We start from the raw sequence: 22,122 nt of genomic DNA on the forward strand, positions 1-22,122 counted from the left end.
AGGGAGGGAGGGAGGGAGGGAGGGAGGGAGGGAAAGGTGGGGAGTAGGGAGAAACCTCTGGATGCCCAATCTATTTTGGAAGCCGGGAACCTGTAAGTATCGCAAGCCTGACTGGAATTTGAGCATCACATCACTAAGGGTGGACCTGTGAAGGGAACACCCACCTCCCCACCTTTGTGTACTGCTCAGGGTCTCTGCATCCTGGTCCACCGGGATGCTAGGAACCTCTCGCACATGTTCTTGCACCACAAACTCTGCCTCACCTTCCCTGGCACACTGAACCCATGGGCTGAAATCAAAGTTCCCCTGAGAAGGTGTTTGTTGTGTATTTTTAGTCCCAAGAATGAAAGTAACTAATGGCATCCCTTAGGTCACTGGAGCAGTTCCAGAGCTGACTTTCCTGTTTTGTCACGGAGAAGCACTGACAGCAACTCAAAGATTGAGACACGAACAGACTGCACAAACAGATCGCAAGCAACCAACACTGCCTCAAAGAACGAAAATGCTTAATTCACGATAGCTCATGGCACAGCAACCTTGGCTTCTGCACAGAGTGCCAGCGGGATGCTTCTGAAGATGACTGTTGCAGTGACCAAGAAACGTGAAGGGTGTGTGTCTCCATAATACCCAGAGTGCCATCAACCTCGTTACCACGATGCTTCTAAAGGAAAGCCTGTCAACACTGTAATGGGTAAATCTAGGTGTATTCTTATTTTATGATTTTAAGATAGTGCATTCGTTTTATAAATATGCCGTAGTGATTATATCAGATAAAGAGAAACAGTGATGGCATTCTTTTCTTTTTATTATCTTTTTATGTTTGAGATTACAACATAATTACATCATTTCCCTCTTCCCTTGTCTCTCTCCAAATCCTCTTATATCTACTTCTGAGCTTTCTTTCAAATTCACGGCTTATTTTTTTCATTAAGTGTTGAGTAACAGCAAATATTTTAGAAATAATTTTAATGGGATGCACACATGCAGATCCAACAAAAAAATATTCATTCTGAGGACGATTCATTTTCACCACTGTTCAGCTTTCAACATGTTAAAAATCAATGAACATAAAGGCTGCTATATTTCTAACCTTTTGTGTCATAATATATCATTTCCTCCAAAAATAAATTTTAAGAAAGCATTTAAATGGCTCACAAAATTCATACTGTGTCCATGATCACTATCATGCCAAATATTAAGAGAGATGTCTAGCTCATCAGAGAATCTTGAAAATGGATCTTTGTTTCTTATCTGAGACACCAATTTGCCATAAATATAAAATGAAAAAGGCAAACTATCTACCCATTGGTTCACTCATAATGTTTAACTAGTGCGGGGAAGGTTAGGAATTCCAACATTATTCCATGCATACATTACCTTTCATTGGCTGGAGCAGCCTGTAAAAGGCACCAAGCAAGGGTGAACTACAAGCAACTTCTGGGGTTACAAAAAAGTAGCAAAAACAGGAAGGCTGTGGCCCTGTGAGTGTTCAGTTGCATTGGAAGACCTTCTGAAGATGCTGGTTGTAAGACTGAGTGTCCTTTTGCTAAAATGTAACAGTGCTGTGGACCAGCGAAACAAACCTGTTCTGGCCCTTAACAAAACTGACCAGTGCAGAAAACACAGGATGAACTTTTTTTAAAAATGCTATTAGATGTTCAGATTTGAATAGGTTTTTCCCCACATCTCAGTTATTGTCCTTACACAACAAGTTCTAATTACTAAATTATAAGACAAAACAAAGAACAGGAAACACCGCTCAGCCCTAGGGCGGTTGCCACAGGCATCCAGAGCAGCTCTTCCAACTTGGTTAACTTAAATACGGAATTCTTCACAGGGATTCCCAGAGGTTAACTTCTTCTAGACAATGCCCCACAGGCATGCCCAGAAGCTTGTCCCCTGTCAAGATGACAATCAAGATTAACTATCACAATTCCAAACCTCTATTTATATAGCCAAGTTTACAGGGTGCTGCTACCTTTAACCCAGTTAAGTTCATGCAATATTAGGGAATAGGGGTGTGTGACAGATGACTGAGCCAAGAACACAGACAATTACAGTCACACTGACATACCTAATTTACAGAAAATATGGATATCTAAATAAATAAGCCATGAGTACCTAAAATGACAGATGTGGGAAACACATCTGCACACACACACACACTCGTGAATCTCAAGCAAGAGGCAGAACTTCTGAACTTTGTGAAAGCAACAAAAATGTAAGTCCCTTTGATGCACGTGCGTGGAAATTGGACACTTAGACCCCCAGCGGGAACATTTATTGAATTGTGGAAACTCAGAGTTGGGGGGAAAAAACAAATGGAGATTATACAAAAGTGGATCTGTGGATCTCCCAGCAAGACTAGCTGGTTTGGGGAAGATCTTCTCACGCTGTGATACTGATGACAAGCACAGGATGAACATCACCCCTCAGCTGCACCCTGACACATCAGTCCTCGTCCCTACTAATGTGAGGACTGATCGTCAGCTATCAAGGATGATTCTCAGATGGGGGGTAGGAGTGAAAACTCTGGTGGAGCATTTGCATCTGGTGGGGTTGTTCTTGGCTACAGCTCCTGTATGTGGCTCCCAGCCCAGTGTGCGCAGGGCAGTTGTGGAGGCTCAGCCAACAAGGGAGTAAGCAGGGCTCTCCGAATCTTGAAGTCCTGGGTTTTGTCTACCTCTGATAGACATGGACTATAAAGGGAATCTGGGTAGTGCTATCAAAGGTGGCCATAAAGATCAGGGATTGGTAAACTCTATCACTATACCTCATATCTAAGTTGTAATCATCTTCACCAAGGCCTAAATGGATTACACCTATACATGCTTTGGTTGTTTGCTTCTCTGAATTATTTCTTTGGTTTGGTTTCCTTTTTAAAAGCCATGGGTGGCCTGGGCCTCACAAGCTAGACCACACTATGAAACCCACAGAGGTCCCCCTGCCTCTGCCTCATGAAGGGATACATAGTTCACCGCTCATGGTTACTGTTTTGGTTTTCTACCCTTACCATTTACGAATCTCTTCCAGTGAGTACGAGAAGGTCATTTTAATCCACTTTTTTTTATACAATCCTAAGACATATTTAGCCTTGAAGTAAAAGCATTTAGGTGTATGTCTTTTGATGACCAATATCTGGAAGTTTTGGTATTTTTTTTTAAATCTATCAATAAAGCAACATTTACTCTTTTGGGAGGGACATTTACAGAAGGTAATATTTCAGCTTTGAATGTAGTAGATTTAAATGGGATCCAACTTCATTCAATCAGTTTTGGACATAAAAAAAATACAAATTCTCTGTCCACATTAGCGAGGAACCACCAGTCAAATGTGACCGTTGAGCACTTAAATGTTCCTCATTCTTGGTTAGGATGTTTAATAATAGCTATAATGTATTCTTGATTTCAAATACTGACCATGAGATAATATAAAATATTTCATTAATACTTTGGTTTGTCAATTACACACTAAAATCATATTTTGGATATAAAGTAAAAAAGATGTCAAAAATAAATAAATTATTTTTAAAAAAAGAAGTCATTAAAATTACCTTCGTGTGTGTAATATATAAAGCTACACACGTGATTCCCACTGTGTTTTTACTAAGGGTACTGCTGCACATGCGCACAATGACAAGAGACAGCCAGATGATCCTAGGCTAGGTAGGCAGACTCACAGAACCACCACTAGCCTGCCAAACGAAAACTCCTGAGACTCGTGGGCATAACATAAGCTACGGCTGGGCCAAGTGAAGACAGGCCTTCAGGCTACTGCAGAAGAGCTTGTTTGTTTCAAAGACATTCTACTTGGAAACCAGGTATTGGACATATTCAAAATACTTTGTCCTTAAGCAATCTTGGGATTGGGATTAGTTGGAGGTAAACTGAACAGTTTCAATTTAGAGAGAACCAAGCTCCAACACAGTGCTATCTGAGTCTGGAATTAGCCTGGTCTTCCTCGACATACAGCTGCCACGGTCCATCCTTCTCTCATATATAAGAAGGCGAGGAGTGCAAATATGATGCTGCACCACAGTAAAAGCCTTGCTCACCCAACAGATAGATTTTCAAGCACAATATATAGAACACACTGCCCCTCTGTGTTGTGTACTCCCCAGCACCACAGAACCTGGAGGTCAGCATGACCCACCCCTCTCTGTCAGGCAGGCTTGAGTTCATCACTTTCACACTGATATAAAACAGGAAATCAGCAAATAAAGCACAAGAGATCTGAACCAACTAGTGTACCAGGGATCACGTTGGTTTGGGCCATGAAAGGTGAGTTACAGGATCTACCCAAATCAACTGCAGTGGCCTATGTCATTCTGTAATGAGTCCCAAGTTCCAAGCTGACCCTGTCAAATAACGCCACGTGTGTCACAGCACAGATGGAAAACAATTTCAGAAAGAGAAAACAGGGGTTTCTGCATGACACACAGATAACCATTTTGCAATCACAATTTTACCCACTTTGGACATTAAAAAAAAAAAAAGCCATTCTGCCCACATAAACTAGGCTGTTCAGAAATTTAGAAAGCAAATCCCCCTGCAGCGTGGATTTGCTAGGTGGGTAGGAAATCATGGAAGACAGAGTCCCAACATGTCATTTCCTGCTGTGAAGGACATTGCAAGAAAACTCATTCAGCAGCTGTCACCACTGAAATCGAAATGAGTTTCTTTTTACAGCTAAATCCCTGGTAAATGGTATCTGACTTGTTTTTAGCCCAGGTTAGTTTCCTGGCAGTTACTCCAAATGAGAACATGATCAATAAAGTTCGGTCAAAATTGAATATAAATTATTTTTCCACAAGCATGAATTTTATTCAATTTTATTTTTAAAAGGTCTACTCAGAAAGCTACCATCAGACAATATGCAGTACAATCTGTGTTTCTGGAGCACAGGAGGTGTAATGGTAAGAACAAGCAGAGAGCGGGGCTCTGCTCCTGCCCCCCCCAACCCCGTACGGCTGCTGCTTCGTTCCAGTTGCCTTCATCTCCACCATGTGGCCCACGTTTTACTTATTCCGATGTATAAAAACATAACAATCCAATAAACTGCAATGAAACTGGATTCTGCATATTATGCTTCTGGCAAAAGTATCAGCAGCCTACGTTTGTCAAAACTCAGAAAATGAGAGCCTTAAATAGGTGCATTTCTCTTTAAAGTCTGTTTCAAATGTAAAATCCTAGTGCACACCTGGAACCCTAGACTTGAGGCAACATGGATTACAAAATGTGAGTATGTCTATTAATCTGTTACTCTCTCTTGCACACATACTCATAAAGTTAAACCCTCACGCACATATATACCATAAAAACATATGATATATACATATATACATGCATGTGTGTGCACACACATGCATGTATCATAAAAACCATACAAGGCCATCAACAAATCTCTCTGACTGCACCAGTAAATTTCTTACATTCCTTTTATTCTTAGTGCATAGTCTGGTGGTGTAATGTTCAATGAACGATGGTCTGGGAGAGGCTGCTTGGCTCTGGTTCAGGATACCCAAGACTAAGAAAGGGTGCCTGCCTGCCGGGCCAGTAATGGAGAATAAGAGGCAGGATGAATGAAGGCTAAACATCCTGCAAACTTTGTGAGGAACAGATAAAGTCTCGAGTAGATGTGTGTTGCTGACATGAAAATGGCTGTGTCAAATACCCCAGTGCCTCTGACTCACGGGGTGACAAAGCCTTGCACAGGTGAGGCTTGGGGAATAGCAAAGTTGTCCCCTGCTTGGAGTACAATGTTGGCCAAAGGCTGACCTTCAACTAAAACCAGTGTAACAAAACTATCAACTGCATGTTCCTGCTCCTGGATGACTAACCCTGAGATCAATCCCTACAGAGACCCTTGCACGGATTAGCCGACCCATTCCCTGCTCCTGTATGCTGTACATAATAAACACTGAGTTTCTGGCTGCCATTGCTGGTCTCCATCAGAACGTGTGCCCACCCAATCCTAGCTCTTATGACCTGTGACTGGCATTTCTTCATTCCTATCAACCCAGCTAGGGCGATCACTACGTGATGCAGGTCTCAGCAACAATAAACATGGTAAGTGATGGCTGACTCTTGTTCTCTTTTGAATAGCTTCCAGAGCACAGATTGCTTCTGAGACTGGAATCCTGTTTGTGGCATTCTTAGACGACTCCCCACCCCTTACACACACATTTGTTCACAGATCGTAAGGATAGCTTGGGGAAAGTGTGTAGGCTATTCGGATTACTCAACATTAGCAGGGGTGGGTTGTTCAGGCAAAAGGTGTGGAGATAGCTAATGACATTTTTACTAAAAGTCACAGCTCAAAGAATCACATAATGCGCTTTCCTTTAATCCTGAAACAGTCACTGAAATCTCATCATGTCTAAGGGTTCTGTTTCAGGTATTCAAATCCTAACAGTTTTGTTACTTAAATATTAGTCTATGAGATTCAGTAAGTTTCAGAGTCACACAGGAATGGAAAGTCCTGTGTACATGGATAACTCATAAGACACAAAGACAAAGACAAAACTCCTGCCTGAGAATATAAAGTGTGGAAATAGAAATGACTAAAAGTTCTGTGGCTACGGGCCTAACTGTCATCTCAGGACTAGCGTAGATACTTGGTTACCATGAGAGAGGCACTCAGAAGACCACCTACTGCGATCTCATTCTAACTCAGTATTTAGCAACTTTGAAAAAGTGAATAAATTGTAAAACTGTAGAGCTCCAAGTGTTTCTATCATTCATTCATTCATTAATTCATTCATGCACTCGATTCTCATGGCCACTGGGGTGTTACTATGACAGTCATTGTTTAAGTAACAGAGAAACAAAGATAAGCAAGATGGGCAAATTCTTTACTTTCATAAAGACCACATTCTAGACAATTACCACCCAAATAAGTAACTAAAAATGACTGACTGCTCTGGTAATGTTGCTGTCTTAGTTACTGTCCTATTGGCATAAGTGAGGTCATGACCAAGGAAACTCATAAAGGAAAACATTTTGGGGTGGGGGGGGCTTGCTTACAGTTGTAGAGGTTTAGTCCATTGTTACCAAGTAACAAGGCATGGTAGTAGACCAGTAACTGAGAGCTTTACATCCTGATCCACAGGCAACATGACTGTTGGAAGTGAGGGGCTTTTAAAGCCTCAAAGCCTACTCCCACAAACACACCCTCTCCAATAGGGACACATCTACTCCAACAGGCTACACCTCCTAATCCATCCCAAACAATTTATCAACTGTAGACTATACCTGCAAATATATATGGAGGCCATTCTCATTTACACCGCCAGTTGCCATGAAGAACTCTGGAGCCAGGGGTGGAGTTACACACCTGTCATCTTACAACTTGGCTGAAGCAGGAGGGTCCTAGTCGACTGGGTAATTTCAACTGTCCCTTTTCTGTGCTTTCTCTGCTATATTCCTGCACAGGTAAACTGCTCAGCTGTGAGGCACGGCCTGTTTGGAGGGTGTTGCATGACTCTTTCACAGGGGTCTCCTAAGACCGTTGGAAAGCACAAAGAGACAAAACCCACACCAAGTAAAGGACCTACCCTCCCTCTACGTCTCTCATAACCTTCAGTTATCCTAATGTCTTACCACAACCCTGGAAGAAAAACTTTTACAAGCTCACCCATGTTAGTCATCTTTCCACTGTGACAATACTTCAGAAGATTTATTTTGGGTCATGGTTTCAGAAGTGTTAGCTGACTCCATTGCTTTGGGCCTAAGGTGAAGCAGAATATCATTGAGACAGAAATTTGTGATAGGCAAGGCTATTCTCTTTGTGGTGTCCAGGAAACACACACATACACACACACACACACACACACACACACACACACACACTAAGAGAAAAAGAAGGAGGTAGGTGCATGCCTAAGATAAAATACACCCTCCTGGAGCATCCTCCTAGTGATGTACTTCCTCCAGCTAGGCCCTATCTACTGAGTTCCCACTAACCCTCAACAATACATTCAATTACTGACCCTGCAGTGGATTCCACCATTGACAGTGTTTTAAGCTTCGTGATCCATCGTCTCTGGACACATGTATGTGATGAGCACTAGATCACTGTATGACTGTTGGCTGTTAGAATAATCAGTGCAGATACAACCAACCATCTTCCCAGAAAGTTCAACTGCGCAGCACAAAACTCCTGTGCAGTTGCCAATGTCTTACAGTAGCTGCTACAGTACTTTTTTGGGTCTTTTCAGAAAGACAGTCCCCCTATCCTCATCCCTCTGTACTTGGAGAGAGCTTTGGATTGACCAGCAGACGAGAATTGATTTTTTTAAAACTTAACTAGAGGTCAATCAATGTTAGAGAGAAACTCTAGAATAGGAGAGTCGGTGTGTTTCTTCTCCAAAGCCCATTCCCCTCGTCACACAGAATCTTAAGTTCCACCACACACACACACACACACACAGAGGAACCTCAAACTCAAGAAAAAGAGAAGAGCTAAGTAAAAGACAGAGTTGCCTGTTCTCCACTGAACAACGTGCAGGCATTCAACAGTAGAGCCGTGAAAATCAATTTCTACTTCGTCACATTATTATGACGCATGTGAAAGAACTGTCTAAAGTGTAGTCGCTTTATAATGACATGTTGTAACCCATGGGGTTACAACAAAGTCAGCAATGGCTGCACTGGGGAGAAGAGTTCATTTCTTCCATTCTCTTTCTCGTCGTGTGTGTGTATGTGTGTGTGTGTGTGTGTGTGTGTGTGTGTGTGTGTGTGTATGTGTGTGTGTGCGCGCACGCACATGAGTACAAGTGCCCACAGAAGCCAGGAGAATGTGTCAGAGTCCTGAAGCTGGAGCTACAGACAGATGTGAGCCCTGGACATGAAACACTGGTCTTGAGGAGCAGTACAGGCAACTGACTGCTGAGCCAACCTTATATTCTTAAACTAATTCACATGCATTTGCTACCTCTCCTAAGACTTGCCTTGTCTCTACTTGATGAGGTATACATGCCCGTGTATGTGTTAAAAAATGCTGATTCTTCTCCCCTTTGTAAATGTATTGAAGTTAAGGGGCCATATCTAAATACTCTAAATCCAACATTTAGTAAATATATCCTAAAGAACATATGATGATTATTGATACACATATGAAAAAATATAATTCTAAGGTTGTAAATTGAAAGTTATACATTCTAATTTGTTTATAATGACCATGAATAACCTTGTAACATAATAATCTTTTGAATTTATTGCACGGAGCCTTGCAATAATCAGAAAACTAAAAGCTGTGTTGGTGCATGAATGAAAGGAAATACATAGTTCAAGAAACTGGGAACAAGACAGAGCTGGCGACAACGGACGCCTGTGTGCATCGACGAACCCGGCTTTCACTGGAGCCTTTGACTGGCAGGAGCCCCAGTCTACAAACCGTTTGCTCACACTGACTTTCACGTTTACCACAGTTGACACATGAACACCAAGACAAGGTTCTCATTTGAAAATGAGAGCTGATTCAAAGAGAAAACACGTCAATCCATCCCTGTGCCTACTAAGGAAAGCATTCTCAAGAGGCCGCCTGTCTCTGGGATTAGTGACAGCACATTCTTAAAAGGATTGAACAGAAACACGTGCACATTAAGCGAATGCACTGCAGTAGGAACAGGAATTCTATACAAGCAGTTACACTCACATGAAATGGTAATACAGTGGAAAGAAGGTGTTCCCATTACTGTAAGAGGTGCTATAAGATCGGTGTGACGATCTTACAGATTCAGGATGCTGTAAAAGTTAATCCTCGCCATGGATCCTGGCTGCTAGGTTGTACTAGCATTATTTAAGTTCTAACTCGCTCAAGCTGAAACATGATGATAGAATTAAAAGAAACCGTATAGCAAACATAGTTTAAAAATTATTTATTCTTCAATAAAGGATGAGACATTAGATAAGAATGACAAGGAAGGTGATTGGTAACATACCCCTCCGGCCACCTGTTCCTATCTTAAAATGGAGAATACTGGGGAGGAACACATAAGATGAAGCAGCACTACAGTATATTTAAGGGATGAAATCTCTCTGCCAACTTACTGTATGGAAAACTGGTGTCCAAGTTTTCCTCTCTAATCCCATGCTTTCATACTTTAAATCCTGAACGAGATGACAGGTGGAAATAATAATTAATTATACACCCTCAGAGCCTGAGGGGCTGGGGGCTGGTAAAGGCGCTTGCCACCGTTGTTAACTTGGGTTTGGTCCTTAGGGTCACCAGAAGGAGGAGAGAACCAGCTCTTTTGAGTTGTTTTACATATATACATAAACAAATACGTGTAATTAAAAAAAAAGTCACACTACTTTATAAATGCCATCCCATGTGTACCAGAGTTAGGGAGTAAAAGATTCTCCTTTACAATAAATGCTTAAGTTCATGGGAATATAACCAAAGATCTTTGTAGGGCTCAAAAATAAACCAGTACACTAAATAACCATGCCTAGAAAATGCAGTGGCAGAGCCACAGGGGCAGCAATGAACTCACATGGACGGCTAACAATGCCTGGTTTAAGAAAACCAGAAAGTATCCATACAAATTCTCTCTCCTATTCTGGAATTTTGTGGGATGTTGTTTTTTTCTTTGGTTGTTCTGTTTGGTTTCTCAACATCTAAAAACCAATTAATTTTCCTAACTGAGGAGTATTCCTAACAGAAATTTTTTAAAAAGTAGTATCTTATGAAATATTCATTCATTGCCCTAATTGCTTTCTAAAAAGGGTTTTGCTGTGTTAAGTCACATGGCCTGGAACTCCGTTCACGTCACCCCTTGCCTTGATCTCCCAAATCCCTGGGAATACAGAGGACAGTCACTATGTCTCTCTTCTGAGGAGAGAGATGAGCTGTAGTTTTCATTGTAAAGGAACCATGCTTTTATATGGAGAACTTTCTCTGAAGTTCTGCTACCCTTTAACAACAAACATGTCTGCCTGCTATCCCCGTGGGATCTTCTGAACAGAAACTGACATACTACAAGGATCAGTGCCAACTGCTGTGAGTTCTTGCTCCTCTTCCTCTGTACCCTCGCCAGCCTGCCTCCCTCCCTTAGTTATTCTCCCTGTGACTCCCACAGTCCTCTTCCCTCACCCACAAATGTGTCTACCTCTACTCCTCTACTCTGTCTCCACTGCCTGCCTGTGGATCCCTTTCACCTCTGCCTTATCTAGCCTCAACAGGAGAAGATGCGTCTAGCCTTACTGCAACTTAAAAAGTCAAGATGGTTGATAACCATGGGAGGTGTGCCCTTCACTGAAGAGAAGAAGGGGGAGTTGGGGGGGGGGGAGGTTAGACGGACGGACTGAGAGGAAAAAAGAGAGGGAAGCTTCTATTGGTGATCATAAATAAATAACCTCATTAGTAAAAAAAAAAATTCAGTGTGTCTATCCTGGCAAGTTTAACAGAAAAACTAGATCTTCCTTCAACCTAGAAGCCCATGGACGTAGCCCTCCTTCCTTCCCTGCCTTTAGGATGAGGCCTAAGAGGAACCTGCATGTCCTGTCCCCACAGACTCATTTCTCATTCATTCCTTGGTAGGACACAGGTTTCCAGCTGTACCACTATTATAACATTGTGGCTCAGTCCAAGGGCTTCATTCAGTCAGCACTGTTTACCTCTTTCCTAACTTCCCTGTGGTGTGTGACAGTGCTCTATGAAACTTTAGCATCACTGAAACAATGCCCTCTCAGTGTGCTCTGACTGGGCCTTGGGGAGATCTCTCTATGGTATTTCTCCAGTTTCTCTTCTGACTCATCTCCTACCCCACCCCCCACCCCAAGCCCCACCCTCTGATGCTCATATGCTGTGGATTCAAGACACTTCCTCTCTCATCTCTCTTCCTCAGTTAGCTCAGCTATTTCCCTGACTGTAGCCATCACCTAGCGAGTGACTAGCAAACACTGCCCACATTAAAATCATCCTTACACTGTAGGCCTGTATCTAGCTACTCACTAAATGTATCCTTTACACATTCCCTGCAATCATTTCAAAACTAAATTATCTGAAATTATTAATTCTCCAGCAACCTTAGTCTCCTCCTCTGTTCTGGAGTTAAAGACAACATTCTACAAGTTAGACTGAGGCTTCCTCTGATTTGGGCAGCCAATGTGAGTCACTACTGAGCTAGAAAGAACAAATGTAAAGCAAGAGAGCCTCGGTACCATCACTCACGGAAGTCATCACATGGGAAAGCAGGTTACTTAATAAAGCTGTGTGCCTGCTATCCAGTTCTAATCAAAAGCTTAGCAAGGCCTGCAACCCTCTAACACACCAATCTCTTAGATGAAGCCAAATCTGTGGATTCACTGATAACAAACTATACCTTACTTCACCAGCACATAGTGGGCACTCAATGGACACATAGTGGGTACTCAGTAACTACTGAGTGCTGTTAATGTGAAAATAAACTTACTTCTACATGACACTCAGGCAAATGGCTTTCTGTGTTTAACTTTTAATAAGAGAGCTAAATTCAATGAAAAAAATATAGATATATTACATCTTCAGTCTCAGTAATATAACAAAATGGCCTACATTACCAGGTTCGCAAAAGTGTTGCACTAAATCTGAGTGACGAGATTCTGTAAAAATAATTTGACAATTTCTCTCTTCTGTTCCTTTGACTTTTACAGATATCAGAATGATCTCCCAAATGAGATTTATTGAGAAATTTAATTAAAATGCTATTCAAATACTATTCATTTTTCCTCTTTCATCATTAGAGGCACCAAAGTTAGGACAAATAATGATTCCAATTATACCCTCTAAGTCACACAAGTTATATAGTTCATGCAAATCAATGATAATTATTTTTTCCTAACAAGACTGCCATTAGAATCTCTCAAATCATGTGATCAGCTCCCCCCACCCCTCCCCGAGACTCAGTCCCATGTATCCTAGACCTGCCTACAGCTCTACAGAGTGGAGAATGACCTTGAAGTTGTAATCATCATGCCTCTATCTCCCAAGTGCATGTGCCACTACACCCTGCTGATGTCATGCCAAGAAGATCAACCCTAGGGTTTTATGCTCACTATAAAAGCACTCTACCCACTGAGCTATGTTCTTAGCCCAGTTATTTGTCACCTTGGCCTTAAGAAAGGGAAGATCAAAGAAAAACATCATACTTGACAGCCAAGAGACAATCCAATATGCTTGAAAGGCACACATTCCCTAGGGTTACTCTGTAGAACAGGAGGTGCCAAGCTATACACACCAGATGCCACCCTACCTACAGATGTCTCTGACACAGTAATAAAATGAGAAGCCATTTGGTTTAATAACAATAAAAAAGCAACATCCAGGCCCGGTTGCCTAGCAACCAGTCTTGAATGAACTCCACGGAGAATGAAAGCCCTAAACAAATGTACAGTTTGTGCAAGTTTCAAGGACTCCAAGAGATGTTGATAGTTAATCTAAATTCTAGGTGACAATTACCATACTGAGATGGAAGGAAGAGAATCTATCACGATTGCACAGAATCAAGTATTCACTAGAGCTAAGAGGCAACCTCTTTGACTTATGTGTGGAACCAGCGAAATTTTAGGGCAAACTGATTTATAAAATATAAAAATTTCACTCAGAAGAAAAAAATAAGATGTCATCTTAGACATAAGATATCTGTTGGCATATGTTGCACTTCACTCTGCCGAATACGCCCCACCTAGTACATGTGAGATATTACCCTGGTTACCGGCAGTGGGAGGACAACAACAGCATCAAATCCTGCAATAGCAGGAAACTACCTCTGTCTGGGTCATTCTGAGAAGAAGGGAACTACATGACCAGAGAATATGACTCCTGACCTAAAGGACACACACCCATTCTCTGGGTTACAGTTCTTACCAGCAGGAATTCCAGAAGAGGCACCAAGCTCAGGCTTTAAGCAGAATGAAGTGGGGTGGAGGGTAATAGACAGAGAACAGCTAAAGTCAAGAATATAATCGCAGCTGGCAGGGGTGTGAACTACATCAGAGGGAAAAGCATGAGTTAAAGAGAATGGAGAACAAGCTCGTGAAGTAAAAAAGATACTTTGAAGATAAAAATCAAAAGATTTAGAAGGGTCAGAGAGTAGAGACTGAACAACACACTCAAACTTGAGGTCTGGTTTCTTGACCCATGGGCGCAGCTCTAGGATGTGAAACAGACGTGTGTAGGATGAATATTACAAGGCACCACAAACACTAGTGTTAGTCACGCCCCACACCCTTGCCCCACAAAATCAATTACATAGAAAAATGAAAGTCACTGACCCCAGGGTTGCAAAGGAAAGGGAAGAGGCAGTGGAAAAGATGAAAAGCAATAATGTCTGAATGTAAAATTTCTGAGTGACAGGAGAGAAGAAGCTTAGGGACAGAGATGGCTCAGTGGGTAAGAACACTGCCTGTTTCCCCCCCACCCACCCACACACACACACAGGACCAGGGTTCAGCAACCAACAGGGAGGCTCACAACCTTGGTAGCTCCAGTTTCAGGACATCTGACGCCTTCGCTGACCGCCTCCCACACTGCAAGGACATGGTGCACACACATATAGACATGTAGGTAACTACATCTTTAAAAACTTAAAATTAGAAACACTAAAGAGAAACAATATTTGTGACTATGTAACCTTATAAATATAAGTAAGCTAAATAAAAACGTAGACAGAACTACTTGGAGCAAGTAAGAGCTACAATATTTCATACTTTAAATACATGATCAAATAAAGTCAGGAGAAGCTATCAATAATTAAGCAAAGAATAGAGACTGTTCATCTCACCCTAAAGCAGAAATAGGTAATAAAATGTTGAAAAGCTGTTCTTCATGGAACTGAGAAGCACGTGGCCACAGTAGCCTCTTTCTGACTGACCGAATTGTCCTGTAACCACTTCATGACCGCTCTGCCTCCTTCAAGGTTACAGTGGCCTGGGTCGTCACGTGCAGTACAAGAATGTGACTAGAGTAACATTTGAAAAGAAACACATGCATTCTGAAATCTTTAACGTGGACAACACTTCAAGAAAGTGATTCTGCTTCTGAAAAACTATCCTAAGGAACTAATAATCGAAAATATAGACAAAGGTAAAGGCTTACATAAGATGAAAAGACTAAGCTAACGCCATCTTGTCCTGACTTAATTTTGTGTCTGCCTGGACACTTCTCAGCCCTCCACCCCTCGAAAGCCACATTTCCCTTGGCAATACTTTCAGGACAGTCTATGACCCTGGCCATGGTTCAGACATGTTAACCAAGATAACTGATATTGGTACAAATTTGAGCATAAAACTAACACTAAGAGGAAGTATAAATCATAAATGATTGTCCACTGATATGGCCCCTCCTTGACCATTGATGCACTGTGGGCTTTGTCTTTAAAAATGCCACACGTACCCTGAGCTGGGGCACCAGCCCACCCTTGGACTGGCCAATAATAAAAGAATCATATACTTTTAATTGACTGAACCAGCATGGTTATCATTAACTCTCCCAATGTATGATTTCAATGACACTATTACTTCAGGCAAGACAACTAAAGATGACCTAAGTGTCTTCAATATGGTGATAAATATAACACAACTGTAAAAGAAAATGTCATGCAATTAGTAAAAATGTTTTTCAAATGACCTCAATAAAGTGACAAAGTCTCATGTATGTGGTATAAGTAGGAAAACAGTAAATTTAATAAAGCCATTATTTCAATTCTGGCATTATTAAAAAAATATAGAGGGAAGAAATACTATTTGCAAATAGTAATGACATTTTTCCTTTTCATATTTTGTTTTATAAATACTGAAGCAATATTCTGTTTATATTTAGGAACAAACTGCATCCACTCATCAACTCCCAATGAAATTATACCTTGGCTTTGTGCTTTAGGTTTTTTTCATAAAGTTGGTCATCTCTACTCAGCTTGACTTAAATGTCAAAATTTAATAATAAACATCATTTTATTTTATTATAAAATAACTAAATCTTTAAAAACTAAAGACTAGAAACCCTAACGAGAAACAATATTTTTAACTACGTAAGTCTTATAAGTAAGCTAAATAAAAATAGAGAGAGAACGACTTGAAGCAAATACAAAAGAGTTACAATCTTTTATACTTAAGTACCTGAGATCAAAAAAAGTCAGGAGATGGTATAAACGTGTAAGTAGTTATTGTGTGTGTATAACATAAATATATAAATACTACAGACGTATAAACAAATAGTTTATACATTCTGACTGAGTGAGCTTGTTCAGCGTCCTAGAGCCAAGGCCAGCCAAGTATTCAAGGTGATTAACAGAATTCAAGCAAATAAAAGTAACATTTAGACAGTGAAGGTGGTTTAGCACTGAAAAGTGTGACAAGGCTTTGCCTTCCCGTTACCTGAGGTGGCTGAGCAGAGGCTGAAGTCGTTCATCGGACTGCACAGCAGGCAGGGACCTGGCAGTTAGCTGAAATCAGAGAAGAGGGTCAGTAGAGTGGCGAGGGCAACACTGGAGGCAAACAGGACTGCTGAAGGGACACTAATTGGGGAGGCAGCCAGGGAGGCTGTGCACAAATACAAGGGAACACTTCTGCTTTAAATCAAGGACTTAATCATTAATTCATCAGGATTGAATAACTCAGTTTCCAGCACTCATCAGGCTGAGGCAGGAAGACAGAGAAGCAAAACAAAAGCAAGAGCTAACAACATTGTCTTGAGGACATAAGTGAAGTTATTGGGCTTCAAATGATGAGGAAAGAATTTAAGAGAAGAGCCCAGCCATATGTGTTTGTGAAGAGCCCCTACTCACAAGCACACTATCTCTGTAAATAAAACCTGTAAAAACACTAAACATTAAGGTGTATAAAAAGCTTTCCACTATGATACCAAGATAATGATGACATTGAGGAGAAGAACGTTCACTTCTGGCTAAGTAATCATGAAATTGGAATATACACTGACTCCGCCATAACTTCAACAACCATGCTACTGTAAGAAACCAAGAACATCTTCTAAGACTCAAAACCAACTAAAAATATTTAATACTGAAATGCGACCTCATATTAACCAAAGAGACCAAAACTGAAAGCCAGACCCTTACAATAAATGGCATGCACCAAACCAACGATGGACTAGTTTCATTTAGACATATGAATTGCATTCCCTTCTGAGAACTTCCCTAAAAAGTAAAGACACTCATCCATCCAAAGCAGTCAGAGAATGTGAAATAGACTCAAAACAAAACAAAACAAAACATAAAACAAAAAAAACAAGATAACTCTCTTTTGGATTTAATGCTCATCAAAAGAGTTCTTATATTCTACTAAAACAAAGTCACAGGAAAGTAACAGACTACAAGACATCCTTTGGTATTTATACAGGGCATCCTCGCTCCGCTGATCTCAGGAACGTTTTCCCGAAAACAGAAAACAACTTGCCAAACTGATGTTTTATACTATATAAATAAAAAATAGAGCTACAATGTAAAATATTCTAATGTAGGCCTTAGGGTTGGGGCTATAAGTAAGTGGCAGAACAGGTCCAAAAACAAACAAAGGAACACACAACATAATTTAATCAAATAATGAATAGCACACATTCTGGGTTTCACCTAAGTCAATTCATCAACAAGTTACGAATTTAAAACACAAGACTGTCACACAATAATACGCTGCAATTTTAGCAAAAGCAGGTCTTTAGGGTCCAGAAAAAATTCCAGTCTAGTGCTTCACCACCAGAAAGGTTATCAAAGAAATCAGATTTTATAAGCAAACCTTTGGCCCATCCTGTAATGTAGTCCTTAATGCCAAATCCTTCTGCAAAATACCACTTTCATCGTTAGAGATTCCATGTCTCAGAACCAAAGCTGTTCTCTAAGCAGATTTAATTAACCTATCTAGATGTTTTCAAAGCCAGTGCTCTGAGAACAGAGCAGACAGGCTGCACTTCTCCAAGCACTTGTCGGTTTCCACAGCTTCCTAATTAAAGCATCTCTTCTGGATGGAAGCAGACACCTCTCCACCACAGCATGGCTCCCAGACAGCTGCTCACTCCAAATGGGCGAATTCCTCAAGCCTTTCATCTCTGTCCATCCTCCAGCCCTTTTCCCTGAACTATTAACGCAGCTCCATTCTCTACCATGCCTGCCTTCTGGTTTGCTTCTTTCCTAATTTATCCCCGACTAGAATTTTGAGGTTTTCAAATTAAGTGTTAATTCCTTCCCTAATTAAAATCAGCAAAGAATTCTCTTAGGCTCTCAGGTTAAAGTTATTACAATGACCTTACATCCATCATTTGCAAACTTTTCATTTTGGGGCCACACTAGTGAAATACTCATCCGAGAGTGGGTGGCTGGCCCCAGACCCAGCCAGATCCACAAGACAGAACAGCAGAGTCCCGGGGAGAGAGCCGCCACAGCTCCAGTTCCCAGAACAGAAAGACTCGGTTTTGAGCCCCTCTACCACCAACTTACTTTTCAGTTTGAATACTGTAATGGTTGACAACAATCTGGCTGTCACTTGACACATCTGGGGAAAGGGATCCATGGGCACACCTGGGGAAGCATTTTCTTGAACACTGCTGTGGTTTGGTAAAAGGCAGCAGAATATGAGGCAGAGGGAGCCAGGCAGTAAGCCGAGTCCTCCACGGCACCTGCTTTGGTCTCCTTCTCAGGGTTCTGTTTGAGTCCCTACCCTGACTGACTGTAAGCTGCTTTGGGCCACTGTATTCATTGTCATAACAAAATGCAAACTTGGACAGAGATCTACCAGGAATGATTCCTAATGTATTTACATTTCTCTGTACTCAGATACACACAGACGGAGATTTTATGAGTTTACATTATACCGTTAGTTTGTGTTTTGAACCATAAAGCCATAGTTCCATTGTCTTAGGGCTTCATCATTAGATGCATTAGAAATACATAATACACTATGGAGAAACTACCACGTCATGGCTCTCTCCTCTTAATCTAAGTCTTCCTGGTTTGCAGTGCAGGGAATTCTGGTTACTAGATGACAACTACAGATAAACAGAAATATCAAGGGAAGACATGCTTTTGAGAGATTATTAAAAATGTAAGGTCCTTCTGAATGAATGAAGGCTTTTTTTAAATCTGGAGATGGCTCCGAGGTGAAGAGCTCTTACTGTTTCTCCAGAGGACCCGAGTTCATGTCCCAGCACCTGTATTAGGTGCTCACAGCCACCTCTAACTCCAACTCCAAGGGATCCAACGCCCTCTCTTGCGGCCTCCGCAGGCACCCGCATTCACGTGTATGTGCCCCGTCCACTGACACGCCCGTTTACATGTAAGTTTAAAAATTAAAATAAGTGATTAGAAAAATGAGGCAAGACTGAGACCATGCCTAGCCAGTAAGAATCAGGGTAAGCGCAGCACCTTTGGAAACACCGTATAAGCTGTCACAGTTGTGGTTTCTAGTACACAAGAACGTTTTGAAGGAAATACAAGATGTTTATCTTAGAACAGCCCTCTCACAAAAGGACACTGAATTAGATGAAGCTTGAAATGCAAACAGTAATTAGAAGACTAATCCACTCAAGGATAGGAAACCTTGGATAGCAAGCGTGCTTGGCAAATATCCTTGGATAGAAAGCGTGGTTGGCACTTGTGTCTTTTTAAGAGTAAAGTACATACTTGTGTATATGGCAGCACACACTTCTAAGCACGGCACTGGAGAGGCAGAGGCAGGAGGATTGACAGTTCCACCCACCTGATCTACAGAGTAAAACCCTAATACCTCCTGCAACCCCTCCTTTTGTGCTCACAGCAGCAAGACACACAGAATATGTATATGTACCTTCCACTTAAATACAGTGTTTGGTATAGCTAAAATTAAAAGTTAGTCAGTACAGAAAGAATTACTTTTAGAATCATGGTGTTTACTCAACAGTATTTTTTAAAAAAAATATGTGAAAGGCAATTTTATACTTCTCTGAGAAAAGCAAAAAGAAAGGGACAGAGAGTCGTGTTCTCTAAGTGACACTCTCTCCCTTTCCTTGGTCCTCAGAACAGTTCGAAGCAATGACAGTCTGTTAGCGCTGGGCGACTCCTGGAGTAAGTGCCATCCTACTCTGCACACATCTGCCTCTGAAATACTTAAGACAAGGGAGGACGAGCTGCTCCTCCAGCAGTGAAAGGCACTGTACTGTGGAGGGCAAGCTCAAACAGCAGCAAGGAGAACAACTGAAGAGTAGAGTGAATGCAGAGATTCAAGATGAATAACCAAACTGTGGCTGACACCGCCACGGGAAAACATGTGGGTATACGAAGGAAGTGTAGCCAAAGAGCTCTGTGACCAAAAGACATGGAGGACACCCGGGAAAGTAGGCAGGTGGGCAAGTATATTAATGTTAATGGCGAAGCAAGGGCTCTATTGCCTTTTAGAGATGGTCTGGTAGCCAAATAGTCACGGCACTTGGGAGGTTGATGCAGGAAGATGGAGAGTTAAGGGCCAGCGTGGCATACATGAGGGTCTGTCCTCAAAATCAATCAGCCAGATTAAAAGAGTTGAATTCAGATGCTTGAAAACAAAACTTGAGAAGCTGAAGAGATGATTGAGCTGTTAAGAGACCTGGCTGTTCTTTGCAGAACATCCAGGTTCAGGTCCCAGCATCCACATGGTGGCTCACAACCCTATGTAATGCCAGTTCCAGGGAGTCTGACCCTCACAGGTGCTACATGCATGTGGTACACATTCATGCATACAGGCAAAAATTCATAAACATACAAATAAATACATAAAAGTATCTTAAAGAGAACCAAGTATGATACAGACCTACAATACAGCAAAAGTTATGAACCTATAGCCCAGAAAAAGTTATGTACCTATAGTCCAGTAAAGGTCATGGGCCTATAGTCTAGCAATGGTTATTAGGTTATGGACCTATAGTCCAGTAAAGCTTATGGGCCTATAGTCCAGTAAAGCTTATGGGCCTACAGTCCAGTAAAGGTTATGGACCTATAGCCTAATAAAGGTCATGGACTTATAGTCCAGTAATGGTTATTAGGCTTTGGCCTACAGTCCAGTAAAGATTATAGGGCTAAAGAAATGTAAAGTTTACTTGCAAGTAAGCTGCAGCGCAGGTCATGGCCTGCCTAAGTTTCCCAAACCAGAGACGAAGATGGGTGTAAAACTGTACTTTACAACTGTCACTCACTGCCTAGGAATGGCTTACTCCCACTGAGACCTCACTGTCATTACTACAGGCATGGCTAAGATCACTATAGCCAACGACACATTAACAGGAGAACAGATTTCATTTATTGTATATATAAGTTTCATATAAAATGAGAGGCTTCAGAAATTAAGAATCAAGGAGAAAACTGCATAAATTCATGGATAGTTGTTTCACTGGAAGGGAAGGAGTAACCCAACAGAAATGACTCGGGAGGGGCTTAGTAACGCACGCTTGTAGGTTCTTCACTGTGTCTCTGGGTCTTCAGAAGTACATTCCTTTTCTATGGGGAAGAGGAGGGTTGCACAGCGTGATAGTTTTCTGGCCTGCTTCAGGGGAGAAGGGCAAAAAGACAGTGAGTCACCTTCCTGCCTCTGTTGCTTCCCCAAATGTGGTTTTGGAGTAGTACATCCTGAAGCCATCAGCTCCAGCCACGTCCAGGAAACTGTACTGACTGATTACTAAAGTCTACTCTGGATATGGAATGGTAGGTTAGGTATATCCTTAGTAAAGCAAAATAATAAAAGAAACAGAATTACTTCCTCTAGTAGACTTAAAAGTTTTGAAACACAAATTAAAAGCAATTACATTTGTTAGTGGGAATACACCACAGCTCCATTTGGGGCTGAATCTAAATAAGTTAATTCTATTTTGAAAAAAAAAAAAATCTGAGTAAGACACTTTGCCTACAACACCGAAGCTCACAACTGCTCTGAAAAGGATTTTGTTGTCAGCCAGTTACTAATTTGCAGCACTTCCTGTTCCTGCAGAAGACTCCAGTTGGGTTCCTAGCACCCACAAGGAAGCTCACAACTGTCTGTAATTCCAGTTCCAGAGGACATGACACCCTCTTCTAGCCTGAGGATACTAGGCATGCATGTGGTGCAAGTATGTGCATGCAGATACTCACACTTACACATGGACACACATGCAGGCACTCACACATACACATGGACACACATGCAGGCA

General features: G+C 41.4%; 1 protein-coding gene across 2 annotated transcripts in view; it reads right to left on the reverse strand.

Annotated features, from left to right (window-relative positions):
- The window catches only part of Prim2 (DNA primase subunit 2), a 205,486-nt gene that overhangs the window by 65,298 nt on the left and 118,066 nt on the right, over positions 1-22,122 (reverse strand). For both annotated transcript variants that reach the window (XM_028775407.1, XM_028775408.1), the window contains exon 8: positions 16,359-16,426. In XM_028775407.1, the coding sequence (XP_028631240.1) occupies positions 16,359-16,426 (68 nt within the window). The remainder of the gene's footprint in view (positions 1-16,358; positions 16,427-22,122) is intronic.

The sequence above is a fragment of the Grammomys surdaster genome, unplaced genomic scaffold, assembly GCF_004785775.1.
Source record: "Grammomys surdaster isolate TR1022 unplaced genomic scaffold, NIH_TR_1.0 255, whole genome shotgun sequence".
NCBI lineage: Eukaryota > Metazoa > Chordata > Mammalia > Rodentia > Muridae > Grammomys > Grammomys surdaster.